The sequence below is a fragment of the Lagenorhynchus albirostris genome, chromosome 2, assembly GCF_949774975.1.
Source record: "Lagenorhynchus albirostris chromosome 2, mLagAlb1.1, whole genome shotgun sequence".
Classification (NCBI taxonomy): domain Eukaryota; kingdom Metazoa; phylum Chordata; class Mammalia; order Artiodactyla; family Delphinidae; genus Lagenorhynchus; species Lagenorhynchus albirostris.
This window is the reverse complement of record NC_083096.1, coordinates 133,730,342-133,754,544: the sequence shown is the minus strand read 5'-3', so window position 1 is coordinate 133,754,544 and position 24,203 is coordinate 133,730,342. Positions and strand designations below refer to the sequence as shown.

General features: G+C 36.7%; 1 protein-coding gene across 10 annotated transcripts in view; it reads right to left on the bottom strand.

Annotated features, from left to right (window-relative positions):
* The window catches only part of TM2D1 (TM2 domain containing 1), a 158,914-nt gene that overhangs the window by 118,418 nt on the left and 16,293 nt on the right, over window positions 1–24,203 (bottom strand). For 8 of the 10 annotated variants that reach the window (XM_060139901.1, XM_060139899.1, XM_060139898.1 and 5 more), the window contains exons 4-5: window positions 18,193–18,284; window positions 2,989–3,062 (exon numbers count right to left, since the gene is read on the bottom strand). In XM_060139901.1, coding sequence (XP_059995884.1) covers window positions 2,989–3,062; window positions 18,193–18,284 — 166 coding nt within the window. Of the gene's footprint in view, window positions 1–2,533; window positions 2,631–2,988; window positions 3,063–18,192; window positions 18,285–24,203 lie in introns of all 10 variants that reach the window. The other 2 variants (XR_009538911.1, XR_009538912.1) reach the window with 1 other exon arrangement.

The following is a 24,203-nucleotide window of genomic DNA, read 5'->3' as shown; positions in this document are numbered from 1 at the left end:
ATATTTTTTCTGATAAAAGACCAAATTATCTAATCTATCCTTCATGATATATATAAATATAAGCACAAAACAATGAGTATTTTAAAATCTTCAGACCTGCCTTATGAATAACTATATATACAGCAACTATATATAGTTATATACAATGGTTGACTATGACTGAAAAACTGTATGCTATCCATGCATCACTGATTTAGATTTTGTTGAAAACACAAAAGAATTAATTCTATGTATTGTTTTATACCATTCATTCACACAGTGCCATCCGCATATTTTTTAAGAACAAAAAACAAACAGAAGAAACTTCAAAAGTTTACTAACAGATAAATTCATGAAAGTGTTTTTAGTAAATTCAGCTACATTTAAAGCTTACTTACTTTAGTAATACATGTGTTACACTTTATATTGTTTCAGTTCAAAGATGAAATAACTACAGCTTCCCTGGTGGAGCAGTGGTTAAGAATCCGCCTGTCAATGCAGGGGACATGGATTCGAGCCCTAGTCCAGGAAGATTCCCACATGCCGTGGAGCAACTAAGCCCGTGCGCCACAACTACGGAGCCTGCGCTCTAGAGCCCGTGCTCCGCAATAAGAGAAGCCAAGACGATGAGAAGCCACGCGCCGCAATGAAGAGCAGTCCCTGCTCACCACAACTAGAGAAAGCTCGGCGAAGCAACAAAGACCCAATGCAGCCAAAACAAAACAAAACAAAAAGAACAAATAAATAAATTTAGAAAAAAATTATAGGGGCTTTCCTGGTGGCACAGTGGTTGAGAGTCCGCCTGCCGATGCAGGGAACATGGGTTCGTGCCCCGGTCCGGGAAGATCCCACATGCCGCGGAGCGGCTGGTCCCGGGAGCCATGGCCACTGGGCCTGCGCATCCGGAGCCTGTGCTCCGCAACAGGAGAGGCCACAACAGTGAGAGGCCTGTGTACCGTTAAAAAAAAAAAAAATATATATATATATATATATATATATATATAAAAGAAATAACTAGGCCTATTTTTTTAAAGAGCATTTTCCTGGATTTTTGTTATAAACACTGTGAAGCAAAGTATGTTTTTATAGGTCTTGAGTTCATGCACAATATGTTTCTGGGATCACAGCCCAAAAGAAAAACATTGCAACTCACTGGGGAATAATATTTAATGGCAAAAAGAAAAAAAAACTGGGGATGGAGAGAATGAGTAAGGAAAGAAGAATAAACAAAAAGATGATAGAATGTAAAAGGTTTATGAGAAATTGAAAAATATATTTAGGACAAAAATATTAACAGTTTATGATATTTATAGTAAAAACTTATTTGGCTGAAAAAAATTCTCTAAAATTAATGTAGTCAACATCACATGTTAAGTATATTAAACAACATGTAGAATAAGGATACATGTCTTATTTGGCTACTTTTGAAAAATGATTTATTTTTCCCCTAATCTGAAAGCAGTCTAAGGTAGCCATCCCTATTAAAATGTCTTATTTAGGGAAATATACTGTAGAAATTCAAACATTCTAATTCTACCTCAATAATTTGTTGATATAATAGTCTCAATTCTAGATCTTTAAGAACTATTAGTTCTGAAAAGTTTAGGTATACATGTACTAGAAAATAGTGGCTGAATCAAATAAGCTCTGTAATTTGACATAAATAAAGCTACAAAGCACTGACATCATCAAAGAAAGAACGTAGTGTGAAATATTAACTAAATGGTTGGGTTTTAAAGATGTGGAATTCTGTATATCTCAAAGAATCCCAATAATACATTAAATTCCTTGGATCCTCAGAGAAACCCATTTCCAAGCATATGTGCACAAGTACCTTAGCCTCTTCATGCCTGCTTGCCTGTACCACAGTCAGAGAAGGCAGGATATTTGGTTAGGCATATGTTTATGAATAAAGACAGGAAAATTCCAACTTTAAAACCAAATATTTTCCTTGTTTAATTCTGGTATCTTATTGGTCCATATGTTGCCTCCTCCTCACAGTATGGTCCCCTCCTCACAGTATGTTACCAAAAATCTAGATTTTGACTTTCTTTTAAAGCATAAGGATAACATCAAGCAGACTGAATTGAGGAGTGGAAATACTGTCTGAGAAAGAAGAGCAAAACTGATGATAATCTAAATACATACTGACACATTTACTGAAGACATTAGGTGCTCCATAAATGCTTACTGAAATGCTGTTTTGTGACATTTGTTGTGATAAATTCATCTCTTTAAGAATCCTCATGAGTTAACCACAACCAGTTCAGTATAATTTAATAGAAAACATCTGGTGGCACTTTTAAACGCGTAAGAAGAGCATTTCACAAACCACTGCAGCAGGAGAAAACGAGGCTAACACAGAGAAGCAGAGATGAAGAGCAGGAGAGTCCTGAACACATCATTTGATTATATGAATTGGGTCTTGCCTGAGACCAGCCCCTCTCCTAGATTTTCCACAGAGTGCGCAGAAATTCCTTTTCTCTTTTTGGCTTAAGCTAGCTGCATTTCAGTTTCTACAATTTGCAACCAAGAGAACGCTAGTATAGAGTACCTGTCCAGTGCAAAAAAAATCTTGTTTCTGCCTCCACATATTCATATGTAAATATCAGATTCCCATCAGTATCCTATTATAGTAATTGACAATGTGGCTGTAACAGGAAAAGAAACAATAAGCCTGAAATATAACCTCAATCCCACTTAGAGATTCATAATACAAACTATAAAGATTCTGAGTTCTCCAGTAAAGAAATCTCTATAACTCAGCTGAACTCACATTTACAAATCATATTAGAGCACAGAATCCTTGTTAATGAAGCTCTTATGTCTTTTAGAACTGCTAATTGGCACAGGTTGGGAAATGCAACTTGAAAACATGGCCGTGATCCTTTAGATCTAGCATCTGAAGAAACATTGAAAAAGCATTCCTAACTGCTTTCTAACATACATATCACAGAACGCAAATTTGAATGTAAAAGTAGTTCATCTTCTAGATTGAAACTAACTTACCTGCATTGAAATAAGAATGAAATCAATTAGGCTCCCAATTCCACAAAATCCTACAGTGCAAAACTTTAACAAACCTAGAAAAGAAGGTAAAGTCATTTACAACCTGGAAAGTCTTATAAATATTAATAAACTTTTCCATTTCCCAATAAACCATTACATATAACACAAATGCTTTATATCGACAATATAAAAATAACACTTAAAAAAAATCAAATCTTGGGCTTCCCTGGTGGCGCAGTGGTTGAGAGTCTGCCTGCCAATGCAGGGGACGCGGGTTCGAGCCCTGGTCTGGGAAGATCCCACATGCCACAGGGCACTAGGCCCATGAGCCACAACTACTGAGCCTGCGTGTCTGGAGCCCGTGCTCTGCAACAAAAGAGGCCGCGATAGCGAGAAGCCTGTGCACCGCGATGAAGAGCGGCCCCCGCTTGCCACAACTAGAGAAAGCCCTCACACAGAGACGAAGACCCAACACAGCCATAAATAAATAAATAAATAAATAAATAAAGCAAACTGTCAACAAGTAAAAATAAATAAACACTATTAAAAAAAATCAAATCTTCACCTAAAAATATGAGAAAAGTTTAAAGGGCCCTCTACATAGAAAAGCCAAAAAAAATTAATTCACTTAAATAAATAATAAGGACTGAAATAAAAACTCAATGTAATCTTACAAAACTTAAGAGAAAAGTTTTGTAATCTCACAAAACTTCTAAGAAAATAAACCTTTAAATCTCATTACACCAGAGTTACAGCACATCTTTTAGTCTTAAAATCCTTATTTATTTATTTAGACTTAATACATTATGGATCCAAATTTTAATATGCATTTACAGTAGAAAGTTCAAATAGACAGACTGTCAAGGCACAGAAAAAATAATCAGAAAAAAAACACTGATCTTGTAGTTAAACAGCAAAATTCTATCAGTAACCCAATTATCTTGAAGTTATCCTATACTGTACTTTTTCCCTAAGCATCTTATGTTTTTTATTAGCCCAATAGTCAAAATCAACAATTCTGTGAGCTATATACACCTGTCCTTGGTTCCAACCTTAAAGTTAAGGTACTAAAATAGATGATAATAGAGCATAGAATCTAGGACATATACAATGATATAACACAAAAATATAATGATGAAATTAGAAGAGGCAGATTGGGGGTGGGGGTGGGATGAGTAATCTCTCTTCTATATTTAAACTTGAGCTGCTTTCCAGATATCCCATTTGAGATATAAAAATGGTATGAAGCAAGACTGTTCGTGAAAGGGTAGTTCTAAGCATCAACTACAAATATATATCAGCTAAAATTGTAAGACTGGATGAGATCACCTCTTGCACACATTTGGAAATACATAAAAAAGACTGAAATATGTAGGTAAATTAGATGATTTCCACCCACCCCACCACCCCTTATTAGTATTAGATATACAGTAGAACAATGTTTTAAGTACTGCGATAACACATGTTGGAAATGATATTAAAACTTAAAATATAGATACTATATAAAATTATGCACTTAGTTTTCTTCAAAATACTTATTACCTACCTAATATTTTATATTGTTTACTATCTGTCTCATGGAAGCCCTGTTAGGGGAGGGTCTTTTATATGTCTTGTTCAATTCTGTGTCCTTATTACCTACAACATTGCCTGGCACATGGTAGAGGCTCAATATTTGTTGAATAGATAAATTTTCTCAGCTTTTCTGTCTCCTAAAGACCCCTAACTTTTTATCCACTATCTTACATAACAACTCCTTTAATTATTTTTTTCATTCATTGCATTTTACTATAGTTGCCCAAGGAACTTTATCCACTCACTCAGTATATGTACTATATCCATTCACTCACTTATTTTATTTCTGAAATGTATCCCTCTTCACAGAGCATTTTGGAAATACCACAGAGTTTCCCTTCCTTCAACTTGTTTACAAAAAGAATATTAAGAATGGTCAAAAAAAGTTTGTCTTTAATGAACTGCTACTCTATGAAAAAAATGTAACCATGTCAGAGCCTTTGCCCTTGTCATCCCATCTTCCAGTGATGTTCTTCCTGTAGCTCTTCTCATCTCAGGCTACTTCTTCAGAGAAGTCTTTGTAACCCAGCATGCTGCTCCCCGTAGCAGCCCCAGCACTGTTATCACATCTCCCCTATTTATTTCCGTCATGGTGCTGATCAGAAATCATTCATTGGTTTGTTCATTCATTCTCTTTCTTCCTATGCCATGTAAACTCTTAAAGGCAGGGTTCTTATCTGTCTTATTCAAGTCAATTCCTGGAACAGTACGTGACAGAAACTAAGAGTTTAATAAATATCTGCTGTAAGAGTATCAAAAAATTAGAAACAATCTAAGTATCTAACAGGGAGAAATTGTCTCAAGAAATTAAGATAGACCTAACAATAGGAGAAAATACTATGAAGTCATTTTAAAACAATGATATAGAAGTATATTTAATGGCAATGTAACGATAACACACAAAACAGAGAAAGATGTGAGTCAATTAAAGTCTAGATATTCAGTTGCTAAACCCCTTCTGTAAGGATGTTTCAGAAGATTGAACACGACAGGCTCCTGTTCAGATAAAATATTAGATAAATTAGATAAATATTAGATAAAATGTTAGATACATGTATTTGGAACTTTGGTAAATTTTACCTACTCCTGGAGTAACACTTTTCAGAAACTATAGAACAGATCCAAGATGATATTTAAGCATTTAAGGAATCTGCAAACTAATCAATGATGGAAAGCAGGTGAGTGCTTGCTTGGGAAAAAGCAGGACAAGGAGGGCCAAGAGGCAGGGATTACAAATAGGCATGAGGACACTTTGGGGAGTGACAGATATGGTCATTATCTTGATCATGGTGGTTGTTTCACAGGTGTATACATGTCTAACTTATAAAACTGTACATTTTAAATATGTGCACTTTAAGAGATAATGAGTCAAAGTAAAAACTTAGAATAGTACATGGCAAACATATGATAAATGTTAGCCCAGCTGCTACTTGTGCTACCACTATTTCTACTATATTACAATTATTATTATAATTGAGAAATTTATATAGCATAAACCCACATCATTTACAGTAGCATCATCTAACCTAGCCTCCTCTTGCAAATTCCTTCTGTCTGTGTTACAGTCAAACTACCCGAAGTTCTCTTCCAATGGGCTGTGCTCTCATACCTGCATTTATATGTGCTATGCTGTCTTCTGCCTTGCCTCCTCTGCTGCCCCCCACTATTCCCAATCATCTAGCTAACTCTTTTTGGGCCTCTCACTGCTGCGGCCTCTCCCGTTGCGGAGCACAGACTCCAGACGCGCAGGCTCAGTGGCCATGGCTCACGGGCCCAGCCGCTCCGCGGCATGTGGGACCTTCCCGGACCGCGACACGAACCCGTGTCCCCCGCATCGGCAGGCGGACTCTCAACCACTGCGCCACCAGGGAAGCCCCCTAGCTAACTTCTAATAGTCTTTCTTAAAACTTCTGGAAAGTTTTCTCTAATGCTCCCAGGATGAATTTAATGCCATCCCTAGATACTCCCTAGCACCCTGCCCTTAACTTTCAGCAGAGCACATATCCCATGGTATGATTTATTATATATTTATTTGTCTGACTTCCCCTATATCCTTCCTTCCACAAGCAACTTGAAGTCAGGGCTGTGTCATTTCTGTGCCTAGTCAATATGGCTACTGAAGGAATAAAATATATCAATAGTAAATTATCTTATTTGTAAACAAACACTGAGCAACTTGAAAAACACAAAGTAGCATACATTCTAAACAGCATTTATTAAAACTGAAAACGATCAGAACCCTGTGGGGCCCCTGGGCACAGAAGTCTTTCTGTCCCCCGTTTTCTTGTTTGTAGGGAAGAAGATCCAGTCTCCATGACCCTCTCTGAGTTCCAAAGGGCAGACTCAAACAGTTGCTAATCAAGGGAGGAGCAGCCAAGAAACTACCTGAGGCCAGGAACCAGAGAAGCTCATCAAGATTATCTGAGACCAGATTAGAGAAGTGCAGGCCCTGTACACACCCTAATTTTGTCAGCAACCCCACCCTCGAACTATTGCTATAAAACACCTCATCAAATCCTCCTGGGTTGGGACACATAGTTTTCCACTGCAGGAGCCCACTGTGTCCCCCTTTGGCTGGCAAAGCAATAAAGCTATTCTGTTCTACTTCACCCAAAACTCTGTCTCCAAGATTCAATTTGGCACCAGTGCACAGAGGCCAAGCTTTCGGCAAAAAACAATGCAAACCATTACTCTTACAGATTTCATTATTTTGAGCACCAATACCAGTTTTTAAAAGTTGGGGAGGTATTAGTGAACTACCAAAAGTAGACTGACTTTTTTGTCCAAGTAAAAATTTGTTAGGGCTCTTCGTACAGACCCTATTTACTTATCTTATTGTGGAAAGAAATATTATATTTAGATTTTAGAGATTGTTTTCAAATTCCAATTAACAATGTTTCCAATCAAGAAGGATCCATTTTTATCTTGAACCATTACTATTGTAGATATATTTTTCCAAAAAGATTCTGCTGCCAGATGACATTAATAAACCTCATGTTTTTAGTGTACTTTATTTATACTTCAGTAACTTAAACTTTACATTTAAAAGTACACAAATTCAGGGCTTCCCTGGTGGCGCAGTGGTTGAGAGTCCGCCTGCTGATGCAGGGGACACGGATTCGTGCCCCGGTCCAGGAAGATCCCACGTGCCGCGGAGCGGCTGGGCCCATGAGCCATGGCCGCTGAGCCTGCGCGTCCGGAGCCTGTGCTCCGCAACGGGAGAGGCCACAACAGTGAGAGGCCTGCGTACCGAAAAAAATAAAAAGAAAAAAAAACAGTACACAAATTCAATAAAAGAATTTATTTGGGTATAAAATAAAAAGAACAGAGATTCAATTTTGGTATTCTAAAAAATTTTGGTATTTTTTGTTTTATTGCAGGTTGAATCTTGCAAATACTTTTGTTTCTGTATAACTATGTTAGAGAATGCAGATGATTATTTCATACTGAAGTTGCTGTTTGCCAAATCCCAAGCATTCTATAATGATTTGGTAATTAGTTATCACTATTCTTTTTGTATCTATAACTATAAAGGAGAGCTTTCAAATCTTAGAAGAGTTTAACCTACAAATCCCTTTACCTTTATTTGTCCTACAATCTGTGGATATAATACGCCAGTGCAAACTAGTAACTCCAAACTCAAAAAGAAAACAATAATAATATAACCAAAGATTTATACGTTTGGGGCTTAAAAACATGCAACATTTTGTTATTCTCGTAATAAGAAAACATTTACACTTAAAAGTAATACCACTATGAAAAGAGTATCTCTCCCCCAGTAACTGCTCCAAAAGAGCTATTATCTTTGAGAATCCATAATCTTTTAATGCTACAATGGACAAAACATAATATACCAGTTACTGCATATTAAAAAAATCACAGGGCTTCCCTGGTGGTGCAGTGGTTGAGAGTCCACCTGCCAATGCAGGGGATGCGGGTTCTTGCCCCGGTCCGGGAAGATCCCACATGCTGCGGAGTGGCTAGGCCCATGAGCCATGGCTGCTGAGCCTGCGCGTCCGGAACCTGTGCTCCGCAACGGGAGAGGCCACAACAGTGAGAGGCCCACGTACCGCAAAAAAAAAAAAAAAAAAAAATCACAGATGTTAACATGGTTAAAAACACAAGATGGAATATTAGAAAAATAAGGCTTCATGGTGAAAAAAGGCTTCCAGTTAAAGCAGCACTGGAATAAGAAGTCAATTAAAGGAAATAAAGCTATACATAAAGTAATAGTTCTGGGCTAAAAAGAAATTTGAAATACCTAGAAAGAAAATTTTTCTTAAAGGAATGTTTGGATCTTATCAAATTTAATTTAATCTCACCCTCAACACATTTCCCTTACTTAATCCTAAAGTAAAATTTATATAACGAAGTATCACATTCAATACTGAATTACTTAAAAAGAAACCTACTGTATAGCATAGGGAACTATATTCAATATCTTGTAATAACCTATAATGGAAAAGAATCTTTAAAAGAAAAAAATACATATATATTTATACATATACATATATAAATGACTGAATCACGTTGCTGTACATCTGAAACATTGTAAATCAACTATACTTCAGTTAAAAAAAAGAAAAAAAAAGAAATTACTTAAGAGCAAGCTTCATCATATCTGCATTATTTATTTGGTTCTTATAAAATTCCAGTGATCATAAATGGTATCAAAAAGGATTTTAAAAAGCTATCTATAAAGGGGCGGTGTCAAGGTGGTGTACTAGGAGGACGTGGAATTCGTGCCTCCTCACATCTAGGGCACCTACCAGGCACTGGTGGGGGACCACGGAAACCTAAGGGGATTGGAGGAACCCCAGTGACCGGACTGGGGTCTGTTTTACCTTGTTGATTCACTGTTGTTGATTCTTTTATATTTTTATTTTTCATAATAAATCTTTTATTTTTCTAATTTTATTTTATCCTTTATACTTTGTTATTGTTCTCTCTTTTTGGCTTATTTCCCCACCCCACCCTTTTTTTTCTTTCTTTTTCTGTTGTGCTTTTAATTTGTTGTTTCAATTATAGTTTTATTTTGCTAATATATATTTTATCTTTCTAATTTCATTTTGTTTTTTATTCTTTGATATTATACTGCTCCTTTTTTTCTTTCTTTTTCATTTATTTATTTTTTTAACCATGCCACAAAGCTTGCGGGATCTTGGTTCCCAGGCTGGAGGTCAGGCCTGAGCTCCTGTGGTGGGAGCTCCGAGTCCAAATTGCTGGAATAACAGAGAATCTCAGACACCAGAGAATATCAATCAGAGTGAGGCCTACCGGAGGTCCTCATCTCAGCAACAAGACCTGGCTCTATCCAACTGTCAGCAAGCTCCAGTGCTGTACGTCTCAGGCCATGCAACCAGGAAGACAGGAATACAGCACCACCCATTAAAAAAAGTATGAAATGACAACAAATATGTCACAGACGAAGGAGCAAGGCAAAAACCTACAAAACCAAATAAATGAAGACAAAATACGCAACCTACCTGAAAAAGAATTCAGAGTAATGACAGTAAAGATGGGCCAAAATCTCGGAAACAGAATGGAGAAAATAAAAGAAACATTTAAGAAGGATCTAGAAGAACTAAAGAGCAAACAAACAATGATGAACAACACAATTACTGAAATTAAAAATGCTCTAGAAGGAATCAATAACAGAATAACTGAGGCAGAAGAATGGATAAGTGAGCTGGGAGATAAAATAATGGAAATAACTGCCAGGGAGCAGTATAAAGAAAAAAGAATGAAAGGAATTGAGGACAGTCTCAGAGACCTCTGGGACAACATTAAATGCAACAACATTCGACTTATATGGGTCCCAGAAGAAGAAGAGAAAAAGAAAGGGTACGAGAAAATATTTGAAGAGATTATAGTCGAAAACTTCCCTAACATGGGAAAGGAAATAGCCACCCAAGTCCAGGAAGTGCAGTGAATCCCATACAGGATAAATCCAAGGAGAAACACGACGAGACACATAGTAATCAAATTGGCAAAAATTAAAGACAAAGAAAAATTATTGAAAGCAGCAAGGGAAAAATGACAAATAACATACAATGGAACTCCCATACGGTTAAGAGCTGATTTCTCAGCAGAAACTCTACAAGCCAGAAGGGAGTGGCATGATATACTTAAAGTGATGAAAGGTAAGAACCTACAACCAAGATTACTCTACCCCACAAGGATCTCATTCAGATTCGATGCAGAAATCAAAGGCTTTACAGACAAGCAAAAGCTAAGAGAATTCAGCACCACCAAACCAGCTCTACAACAAATGCTAAAGGAACTTCTCTAAGTGGGAAACACAAGAGAAGAAAAGGACCTACCCAAAAATCCCCAAAACAATTAAGAAAATGGTCATAGGAACATACATATCGATAATTACCTTCAACGTGAATGGATTAAATGCTCCAACCAAAAGACACAGGCTTGCTGAAGGGATACAAAAACAAGACCCATATATATGCTGTCTACAAGAGACCCACTTCAGACCTAGGGACACATACAGACTGAAAGTGAGGGGATGGAAAAAGATATTCCATGCAAATAGAAATCAAAGAAAGCTGGAGTAGCAAGTCTCATATCAGACAAAATAGACTTCAAAATAAAGACTATTACAAGAGACAAAGAAGGACACTACATAATGATCAAGGGGTCAATCCAAGAAGATATAACAATTGTAAATATTTACACACCCAACACAGGAGCACCTCAATACATAAGGCAAATGCTAACAGCCATAAAAGGGGAAATCGACACTAACAATCATAGTAGGGGATTTTAACACCCTATTTTCACCAAAGGACAGATCATCCAAAATGAAAATAAATAAGGAAACACAAGCTTTAAATGACACATTAAACAGATGGACTTAATTGATATTTATAGGACATTCCATCCAAAAACAACAGAATACACTTTCTTCTCAAGTGCTCATGGAACATTCTCCAGGATAGACCATATCTTGGGCCACAAATCAAGCCTCGGTAAATTTAAGATAATTGAAATTGTATCAAGTATCTTTTCTGACCACAGTGCTATGAGACTAGATATCAATTACAGGAAAAAAACTATAAGAAATACAAACAAATGGAGGCTAAACAACATGCTACTAAATAACCAAGAGATCACTGAAGAAATCAAAAAAATACCTAGAAACAAATGACAATGAAAACACAATGACCCAAAACCTATGGGATGCGGCAAAAGCAGTTCTAAGGGGAAGTTTATAGAAATACAATCCTACCTCAAGAAAGAAGAAACATCTCAAATAAACAACATAACCTTACACCTAAAGCAATTAGAGAAAGAAGAACAAAAAACCCCCAAAGTTAGAAGGAAAGAAATCATAAAGATCAGATCAGAAATAAATGAAAAAGAAATGAAGGAAACAGTAGCAAAGATCAATAAAACTAAAAGCTAGCTCTTTGAGAAGATAAACAAAATTGATAAAACATTAGCCAAACTCATCAAGAAAAAAGGGAGAAGACAAATCAATGGAAGTAGAAATGAAAATGGAGAAGTAACAACTGACACTGCAGAAACACAAAGGACCATGAGAGATTACTACAAGCAACTATATGCCGATAAAATGGACAATCTGGAAGAAATGGACAAATTCTTAGAAAAGCACAACCTTCTGAGACTGAACCAGGAAGAAACAGAAAATAAAAACAAACCAGTCACAAGCACTGAAATTGAAACTGTGATTAAAAAGCTTCCAACAAACAAAAGCCCAGGACCAGATAGCTTCACAGGTGAATTCTATCAAACATTTAGAGAAGAGCTAACACCTATCCTTCTCAAACTCTTCCAAAATATAGCAGAGGGAGGAACACTCCCAAACACATTCTACGAGGCCACCATCACCCTGATACCAAAGCCAGACAAGGATGTCACAAAAAAAGAAAACTACAGGCCACTATCTCTGATGAACATAGATGCAAAAATCCTCAACAAAATACTAGCAAACAGAATCCAACAGCACATTAAAAGGATCCTATACCACGATCAAGTGGGGTTTATCTCAGGAATGCAAGGATTCTTCAATATACGCAAGTCAATTAATGTGATAAACCATATTAACAAATTGGAGGATAAAAACCATATGATCATCTCAATAGATGTAGAAAAAGCTTTTGACAAAATTCAAAACTCATTTATGATAAAAACTCTCCAGAAAGAAGGCATAAAGGGAACCCACCTCAACATTAAGAAAGGCCATATATGACAAACCCACAGCCAACATCAATCTCAATGGTGAAAAACTGAAAGCATTTCCTCTAAGATCAGGAACAAGACAAGGTTGTCCACTCTCACCGCTATTATTCAACATAATTTTGGAAGTCTCAGCCACAGCAATCAGAGAAGAAAAAGAAATGAAAGGAATCCAAATCGGAAAAGAAGTAAAACTGTCACTTTGCATATGACATGATACTATACATAGAGAATCCTAAAGATGCTACCAGGAAACTACTAGAGCTAATCAATGAATTTGGTAAAGTAGCAGGATACAAAATTAATGCACAGAAATCTGTTGCATTCCTATACACTAATGATGAAAAATCTGAAAGAGAAATTAAGGAAACACTCCCATTTACCATTACAACAAAAAGAATAAAATACCTAGGAATAAACCTACCTAAGGAGACAGAAGACCTGTATGCAGAAAACTGTAAGACATTGATGAAAGAGATTAAATATGATACAAACAGATGGAGAGATATACCATGTTCTTGGATTGGAAGAATCAACATTGTGAAAATGACTATACTACTCAAAGCAGTCTACACATTCAATGTACTCCCCATCAAACTACCACTGGCATTTTTCACAGAACAAGAACAAAAAATTTCACAATTTGTATGGAAACACAAAAGACCCCGAATAGACAAAGCAATCTTGAGGAAGAAAAATGGAGCTGGAGGAATCAGGCTTCCTGACTTCAGACTATATTACAAAGCTACAGTAATCAAGACAGTATGGTACTGGCACAAAAACAGAAATAGAAATCAATGGAACAGGATAGAAACCCAGAGATAATCCCACGTACATATGGTCACCTTATCTTTGATAAAGGAGGCAAGAATATACAATGGAGAAAAGACAGCCCCTTCAATAAGTAGTACTGGGAAAACTGGACAGTTACATGTAAAAGAATGAAACTAGAACACTTCCTTACACCATACACAAAAATAAACTCAAAATGGATTAAAGACCTAAATGTAAGGCCAGACACTATAAAACTCTTAGAGGAAAACATAGGAAGAACACTCTATGACATAAATCACAGCAAGACCTTTTTTTTTTTTTTTTTTTTGCGGTACACGGGCCTCTCACTATTGTGGCCTCTCCCGTTGCGGAGCACAGGCTCCGGACGCACAGGCTCAGCAGCCATGGCTCACGGGCCCAGCCGCTCTGCGGCATCTTCCCGGACCGGGTCACGAACCCATGTCCCCTGTATCGGCAGGTGGACTCTCAACCACTGCGCCACCAGGGAAGCCCACATCAAGATCTTTTTTGACCCACACCCTAGAGAAATGGAAATAAAAACAAAAATAAACAAATGGGCCTAATGAAACTTAAAAGCTTTTGCCCAGCAAAGGAAACCACAAACAAGATGAAAAGACAACCCTCAGAATTGGAGAAAATATTTGCAAACAATGTAACTGACAAAGGATTAATCTCCAAAATATATAAGCAGCTCATGCAGCTGAATATGGAAAAACCAAACAACCCAATCCAAAAATGGGCAGAAGACCTAAATAGACATTTCTCCAAAGAAGATATACAGATTGCCAACAAACACATGAAAAGATGCTTGACATTACTAATCATTAGAGAAATGCAAATCAAAACTACAGTGAGGTATCACCTCACACTGGTCAGAATGGCCATCACCAAAAAATCTACAAACAATAAATTTTGGAGAGGTTGTGGAGAAAAAGGAACCCTCTTGCACTGTTGGTGGGAATGTAAATTGATACAGCCACTACGAAGAACAGTATGGAGGTTCCTTAAAAAACTAAAAATAGAACTACCATTGACCCAGCAATCCCACTACTGGGCAGATGCCCTGAGAAAACCACAATTCAAAAAGAGACATGTGCCACAATGTTCACTGTAGCTCTATTTACAATAGCCAGGACATGGAAGCAACCTAAGTGTTCATGGACAGATGAATGGATAAAGAAGATGTGGCACATATATACAATGGAAAATTACTCAAGCATAAAAAGAAACGAAATTGAGTTATTTGTAGTGAGGTGGATGGACCTAGAGTCTGTCATACAGAGTGAGTTAAGTCAGAAAGAGAAAAACAAATACCGTATGCTAACACATATATATGGAATCTAAAAAAAAAAATGGTTCTGAAGAACCTAGCGTCAGGACAGGAATAAAGATGCAGACATAGAGAATGGACTTGAGGACACAGGGAAGGGGAAGGGGAAGCTGGGACAAAGTGAGAGAGTAGCACTGACATATATACGCTACCAAATGTAAAACAGATAGCTAGTGGGAAGCAGCTGCATAGCACACGGAGATCATCTCAGTGCTTTGTGACCACCTAGAGTGGTGGGATAGGGAGGGTGGAAGGGAGACACAAGAGGGAGGGGATATGAGGATATACGTATGCACATAGCTGATTCACTTTGTTATACAGCAGAAAGTAACACACCACTGTAAAGCAATTATACTCCAACAAAGATGTTAAAAAAAAAGTTATCTATAAATATACTATCACTGCTTTTCATTACCATGAAGAAAGATTAAATAAGATTATAAGAAAAATAGTTTTAGGCTCTACCTGTAACTATTTTCATACCAGTCAACATTGCATTCTCCATTTAAGAATTTTTTTAAATGGCAGTAATCATTTTAATTGAATACCAAAATTCTTTAACCTTGGATTCTTAGTAAAAATTAAAACTTAATTAAAAACATTTAAATGTTTTAAGTTTACAAACACGGTAATTTTACATATTAGATTAGATTAAATTGATAAAACATCAAAATCCTTCACATTTATATAGCTTAAATGTCAGTAAGATAGGGATAAAAATATTTGAATGCTTGAAGAGATATAAGAACTTTCAGTTAAAAATAATGTATTTGACATGTCCTCTTAACTCCTCTCACTCCAGGACCCCATTAAAGGATAGTAAAGGGATTTTTAAAGCCATAAACCCAGCAGAATAAAGAGAATGGAAGAAAATTCAGAAGCAGATGAATGAGAAGTGACAGACTTAACAATCTTGAGAAAGTTGTATCTTAAGCCAACAGTCAAAAAACTTGTTGAATTAATGAACATCCAAAGGTTGTTGTAATAATAAAGTTACTTAAAGATTTTTACACTAAGAAATAAAGACAAATGTAAAAATTACATTTGCAAATTTAGAGAATCTCAGCCTCAAACTGAAAGGTTCTCTTTGACTGAAATTAATTAATAGATTGGAGTAGCAGTGGTTGGAGAAAGGGAGCTCCTGGCAGGGAGCTAACATTCACGAACCAGAGTCACTATACAGAGCTTTATAACCTAGAGTTTTATTTTGTAGGAAAAGAAAATCATAATATACAAACCAACATGTTATTATGTGCTACAATAAGTCAAAAAAATTAACTTAGACCATATGACATGACAGCTCATTTGACACACATCACAGGAAGCTAAAAAGTCACTCATTAAACCAAATATTTAAAATATATTTACTATTCAAAATCATCATAGAATAAACTGTTCAAAGAAATAGTATTTCTCCTTCCCTCAGGCCAGGACTACTGCATCCATCTCTTTTTAGCTTCCTCTGCCACCACTCTTTCTCCGTTCTAAGCCATTTCCCACAATTTCTCCAGTATCATCTTCCTGAAATATAAACCTGACCATGACACTCCTCTGATTAAAAACTTTTATGCCTTCTGATGTTTAAAGGGTAAAGTCCAAACTCCAGAACAAGACACTCAAAGCCTTTTTTTTTTTTGGCCACACTGCACGGCTTGTGGGATCTTAGTTCCCCGACCAGGGATCGAACCCGGGCCCACAACAATGAAATTGCTGAATCCTAACCACTAGACTACCAGGGAATTCTTTCTCAAAGCCTTTTATAATCTGACCACAGGCTACCTCTGCAATCACTTTTCATGTTCTGCCACGTTTCTTCCTACATCATAGGCTAAATTATCCACCATTTTCTCAACACTGCACATATGCTCTTTCACACCCTAGGCTTTTGCACATGCTGTTCCCTGTAATGCCCTAAATCTCTAATCTGTTCATCCTTAAAAACCTAGTGCAAATGTCCCCTCATCCAACAAGTTTTCCCTCACATCCTAAGGCTGACTAAATCAGTCTTTTTTCCTCTGCTCTCATAGCACTTTTACTACACTTCTGTAACAGTGCTGTAGCACAAATTGGCCTACCATTTATTACTTATTTTCTTCTAACCAGTATGAACTGTGATCTCCATCGTTATTTCCAGAGAACTTCATTACTTACTTAACAGCAAGTAAATTTTGAATAAATGTTTGTTAACTGAAAAAATTTCAGGTATATAGTATTTTAAACTATGACTTCTATTTATGACCTTATAACACTGAGTTCCAGTTAAGGTTAACAGAAATATAATTCCCACCAACCCCACAGTGAAAATTCCTCTTTGATCTCTGGTGGGTAGCAACATGGAAAGAATAAGATTAGCTTTGCTAGCTAGAAAGCAGAGCATTCAGAAACTTTAAATTTGCTCAGTGAAGGGCTAATACAGAAGCAAAGTACTACAGTAAATAAAGCATGATCTCTTGAGCCAGAATATTTGGGTTCAAAGTCAGGTCACTAGCTGAGTGTCCTTGGGTAAATCTCTTAATCTCATGACAATTTCGCTATCCATAAAACAGTGATGATAACAACAAATATGTTACAGTACAAAGCAAGGCCTCCAGAGTCAGTAAATCCCTTAACCTCTCTGGTGACAATTTCCCTACCTGTTAAAGAAGATTTAAACTGGATAATAAACTCAGAGAGTTTTCAGGCATAAATAAGGGCAGGCATGTGAAAGTATTATTTAAACAAAAGCTATCATCAAATGTAAGTAGTTTTCATAAGCATTAGCAACTATGGTAAATGTAAAGATTATAGCTAGGAGGAAGGTATGGGGAGGGATGCTAAGGGTAATAACCAGGCTCCACACTAGCTCATGCTGGCTGCTGTAGTTCCAACACCAACTTCTCCTGAAAGAAGTAGTTTCTATTCCAAAATCAACACTTATAGAGGTTCAGGTAGAAGGCAAACATTTTTTGGAGGGATAGGAAAAGATATGCATTTATTCATAAAACATTTATTGAACATCCACTGTGTGCCCAGCACTAGTAATGACAGCTCAAGTCTACTGTTCTAATTAGTGACTACACTATCTTGAGTGTGTGTTTTCATAAAGATGAAAACACAAGAAAAGTCAATTTCTTATCCAAGTTAACTACAGAGCTAACTGCTAGCTCTATACTCACAGAAGAACACTGACCTTTCAACTCCAGCTACATGGAACTTGTAACTATTAATAGTATGCAGAGATTTAATCTATAAGAGTAGGTACATTAACCTACAAGTTTCACAAGAATTTTTTTTAAATGAAACATACTCACCCAAGGCAGGGTATCCAAGGTAAAATCGATCTGCTCCCAACCATCCAAGAAAAAGAGACAGTGCAACCGCCACCTTGTATGAATAGCCATTTCTGCACAGAATTGGAACATGAATGTCACATTCATATATTTCCAACATGTAAACATTTTAGAAAATAAAACTGTTAATTATTATTAGTTGTTAACTGGTTCATTCATCCACTCAATTAATGCTTTTTGGGTGGCTACTGAGTGCCAGGCACTATCTTAGGCTATTGGAATATATTAATGAACAAGAGACAAAGATCCCTGATGCCTAAAGAGCTTATAATCTAGAGTAAGTGACTTAACCATGCCATACCTCTGAGGGAAGAGTGTTCCAGCCAAAAATATCGCTGTTGCAAAGGCAGCATACCTGACAGTGCAGCAGGAGTGGAGTAAGAGAGGGGAAGAATAGTAGGAGACGAGGTCAGAGATAATAGGGGGCAAAGAAGGCAAATCACGCAAGGCCTTGAATATCATCATTAAGTAAAAACTCTGTCTTTTACTCTGAGAGATATGTGAAGCTACTGCAGAGGTAAGTAGAGGTGTGGAGTGTGATCTGATTTAGATTTTAAAATAATCACTCTAGCTGCTGTGCTGAAGATAGACTGTAGGGGAGCATTTGTGAGCTATTGTCACAATAATGTACAACAAACCTTTCCATATCAAGCAGAGAAGAAACCATGAAGGAGCTAACAGTGAGGAAGAAGTAAAACCAAAAGAGTGTGGTATCTTGGAAAGTCAAGTGAAGACAGTGTATTAAGAACAGAGTGATCAACTGTGCCAAATGTGACTGATGAATGACGTAAGAATGCCTGAGAATTTACTACTAAATTTAACCAAGAGGAGATCTTTAGTGACCTCAGCAAGAGCAATTCTGGTAACGATGAGGGCAAAAGACAGAACAGAACAGGCTTAAGAAAGACTGGAAGGGCCACAGTGGTACCTGTGACTCTGCTCTCCCCCACAGCACACCCAAACCTGGCTCCTTCTCCCCATTCCCCCTTCCCTCACCGCTACAGCAGTGCCCACAACCCAGGCAACCCCACATATGGCAGAGGCACCCGCCATCTCAAGGCACCAGTAACCCCAGAGGAACAAGCAGTGATGATGAGGGCACTGACGACGTCTCTGGCAAAGGTGATGGAGGGTGGAAAGTGCCAATTCTCAAATATAGCCAGAAGCACTCAGGTAAGATAAACTGAGCTATAACTTATGCTATAGTGCCACCTACTGAAAAACAAAAGAAAGGACTCATTACCAACCTGTTGAACTGTTAGAATCAAAGTAAATAAAGGTTTACCTAAATAAGAAAGGTATTCACTACTTCAAACGCGCCAGCAAAGGAACTCACCAAGCACTATGAAAAAGCACAGTAACACAGTATCAGAAAAAGAAAATGACAGTTCTCCAGAAACTAAAGTCACAGAAGACTGTGGTCTAACTGACAGAGAATTCAAAACAGGTATCAGAAAGAAACTCAACAAGCTATATATAAGAAAACAGAAAAGACGGTTCAGTGAACTAAGGAATAAAATTAATGAACAGAAGGAATACTTTAACAAAGAGATTGAAACTCTAAAAAAGAACCAAACAGAAGTTATGGAGCTGAAGAACTCAATAAACAACATGAAGAACGGCATTAGAAAGCATTGGAAATAGAGTAGAACACATGGAAGAGAGAATTAGCGAACTCAAAGATAGAAATTGAGAAACGATTCAGGTAAAAGAGGAGAGAGCTAAGATTTTTGTTTTAACTGAAGAAACTCTACAAGAACTATCCAACTCTATTAGAAAGGCAACATAAGGACAATGCGTATCCCAGAAAGAAAAGAGAGGGAGAAGGGAACAGAGAGCCTATTTAAGGAAATAATAGCTGAGAACTTCCGAAATCTGGGAATGGAACTAGATATACAAGCCCATGAAGCTAATAGAACACCTACTTATCTCAAAACAGGAAGACCTTCTCCAAGACACATTATATTAAAATTGTCAAAAGTCAATGACAAAAAGAATTTTACAGGCAGCCAGGAAAAAAAGAAAAAGAAGAAGACAATAACCTACAAAGGTACCCACATGAGGCTATCAGCAGATTTCTCAGCAGAAACTCTACAGGCCAGAAGAGAGTTGAATGACAAAGTCAGAATATTGAAAGATTAAAATTGTCAACCAAGAATACTCTATACAGCAAAGGTATCATTCAGACAGAAAGGAGAAATAAAGGCATTCCCAGACAAACAAAAGTTGAGGAGTTTATCACCACTACACCTGCCTAACAAGAAATGTTGAAAGCAGCTCTTCTACCTGAAATGAAAAGGCAAAAGTACATAAAACATTGAGTAAGGTAATAAATAGACAGAATCAGAAAATTGCAACTGTATATCAGAATAGGTTGTTAAACACTTAATTACAGCAAAGGTTAAAGGGTGGGAAAAAAAGCACTAAAAATAACTACAGCTATGTCAATTTGGTAACAAACTCACAGCATTTTGTGTTGAGACATACTTGTGACAACAAAAACATAAAAGGAGAAGAGGAAAAGGATGAAACCTGTAGAGGCATATTAGGATAAGATACTACCAGCAGAAAAAGGACTATTTTAAATTTAAAACATTTATACAAACCTCATGATAACAAAACAAAAATCTAGTGCAGAGACAAAAAACATAAAAAAAGAGAAAACTAAGAAAAACATCATAGAAAACCACCAAGCTAAAACAGCAGTCAGAAATGCAAGGAAAAAGAAACAATGGAACTATAGAACAACCAGAAGAGAAAAGATAAAATGTCAATACCAAGTCCTCATATATCAATAATCACACTAAATGGGGACTTTCCTGGTGGTCCAGTGGTTAAGACTCCACGTTTCCACTTCAGGGGGCATGGGTTTGATCCCAGGTTGGGGAACTAAGATCACACATGCTGCAGGGTGTGGCCAAAAAAAACACAACAACACAATAAATGTAAATGGATTGAATTCACCAATCAAAAGACACAGAGTGGCTGGATGGATTAAAAAATAAGACCCAACTATATGCTGCCTCCAGGAGACACATCTCAGTTCTAAAGATAAATATAAGTGCAAAGTAAAGGGCTGTAAAATGATACTCTAAGCAAATGGCAGCCAAAAGAAAGCAGGTGTAGCCATACTCATATCAGACAAAACAGACTTCAAACCAAAAAAGTTAATAAGAGGCAAGGATGGACATTATATACTAATGATAAAGGGTACAACCCATCAAAAAGATATAACATTTATTAACATATATGCACCTAACAAAATAGCACCAAAATATATATAAAGCGTTATTAACAGACCTAAAGGGAGAAACTGACAGCAACAGAATAAGAACTTTAACACCCCCTGTACATCAACAGACAGATCATCTAGACAGAAAGAGAAGAAGGAAAAGTCGGTCTTAAATGAAACACTAGACCAAAGAGACTTAATAACAGATGTATGTATACAGAATATTCCATTCAAAATCTGCAGAATACACATACTTAAGTGCACACAGAATGTTCTCAAGGATAAACCATACACTGGGACACAAAACAAGTCTCAATAAGTTTAAGAAAACTGAAATCATATCAAGCATCTTTTTGACCACAATGGTATGAAACTAGAAATCAATTATAAGAAGAAAGCTGGAGAAATCACAAACATGTGGAAACTAAACAACATGCTACTGAATAACTAATGCATCAATGAAAAAAATTAAAGGAGAAATTTTAGAAGTACCTGAAGAGAAATGAAAATGAAAATATGACATACTGAAAATCTAAGGGAAACACACTGCAAAATCAGTACTAAGAGGACAGTTTATAGAAATACAGGTCTACCTCAAGAAACACCACAAATAATGTAACCATACACCTAAAGTAACTAGAAAAAGGAGAAAAAACAAAGCCCAAAGTCAGCAGAAGGAAGGAAAACATAAAAATCAGAGTGGAAATAAATGAAATAGAGACTAAAAAGAAAATAGAAAAGATCAATGAAACTAAGAGCTGGTTCTCTGAAAAGATAAAGTTGACAAACCTTCAGCTAGACTCACAACAAAAAAAAAGACAACTCAGATAAATAAAATCAGAAATGAAAGAGGAGAAGTTACAATGGATACCAAAGAAACATGAAGGATTATAAGTGACTACTATGAATGGCTGTATGCCAGTAAATTGGACAACTTAGAAGAAATGGATAAATTCTTAGAATCATACCACTTTCCAAGACTGAATCAGTAAGAAATAGAAAACCTGAATAGACCTATCACTAGTAAAGAGATGAAACATTAACCAAAAACCTCCCCCAAAACAAAAGTCCAGGACCAGATGGCTTCACTGGTGAATTCTACCAAACATTCAAAGATTTAATACCTATCTTTCTCAACCTCTTTCAAAAAACTGAAGAGGAGGGGATGCTTCCTAACTTATTTTGCAAAACCAGCATTACCAAAACCAGACAAGGACACCACAAGAGGAGAAAATTACAACCCAATATCTCTGATGAACATAGATGCAAACATCCCTAACAAAATATTAGTAAACCAAATACAACAATACATTAAAAGGATTATATGCCATAATCAAATGGGAGTTATTGCAGGGATGCAAGGATGATTCATCCACAAATCAATCAATGTGACATACCATATTAACAAAATGAATAAAAACCATATGATCACCTCAAAAGACTCAGAAAAACATTTGACAAGATTCAAAATCCATTTATGATAAAAACTTTCAATAAAATGAGTACAGAAGGAATGTACCTCTACATAGTAAAGGCCATATGTAACAAACCCACAGCTATCATCATATTCAACAGTGACAAATTGAAAGCTATCCCTTTAAGATCAGGAACAAGACAAGGATGCCCATTCTCATCACTCTTATTCAACATAATATTGGAAGTCCTAGACAGAGCAATTAGGCAAGAAAAAGAAATAAAAGGCAAGAAAGAAGTAAAACTGTCACTATTTGTGGATGACATAATTTTATATATAGAAAACCCTAAAGACTCCACCAAAAACTATTAGAAATAATAAGCAAATACAGTAAAACAGCAGGGTAAAAAAATCAATATACAAAAATCTGTTGTGTTTCTATACACCAACAAACTAGCAGAAAAAGAAATTAAGAAAACAATCCTATTTATAATTGCAACAAAAATAATAAAATACCTAGGAATAAGTTTAACCAAGGAGATGAAAGACCTGTATACTAAAAACTGTAAGACATTATTGAAATAAATTGAAGAAAACACAAAGAAATGTAAAAATATCCCATGCTCATGGATTGGAAGAATTAACATTGTTAAAATACACATTACCTAAAGCAATTTACAGATTCAGTGCAATTCCTATCATACAACTCAATAAAAACAAAACAAACAACCTGATTAAAAAATGGACAGAGGATCTAAACAGACATTTTTACATTTAAGACATGGCCAACAGGCACTTGAAAAGATGTTCAATCATCAGAGAGATGCAAATTAAAACCACAATGAGATATCACCTCACACATTAGAATGGCTATTATCATAAAAACAAGAAAAGACAAGATGTTGGAGAGGATGTGGAGAAAAGGGAACCCTCATATATTGTTGGTGGAAATGTAAATTACAGCAGCCACTATGAAAAACAGTATGGATGGACTTCTCTGGTGGTACAGTGGTTAAGAATCTGCCTGCCAATGCAGGGGACACAGGTTCGAGCCCTGGTCTGGGAAGATCCCACATGCTGCGGAGCAACTAAGCCCATGTGCCACAACTACTGAGCCTGCACTCTAGAGCCTGCGAGCCACAACTACTGAGCCCGTGAGCCACAACTACTGAGCCCGCGTGCCACGACTACTGAAGCCCATGCACTTAGAGCCTGTGCTTCACAACAAAAGAAGCCACCGCAATGAGAAGCCCATGCACCGCAACGAAGAGTAGCCCCTGCTCGCCACAACTAGAAAAAGCCCGTGCAGCAATGAACACCCAACAC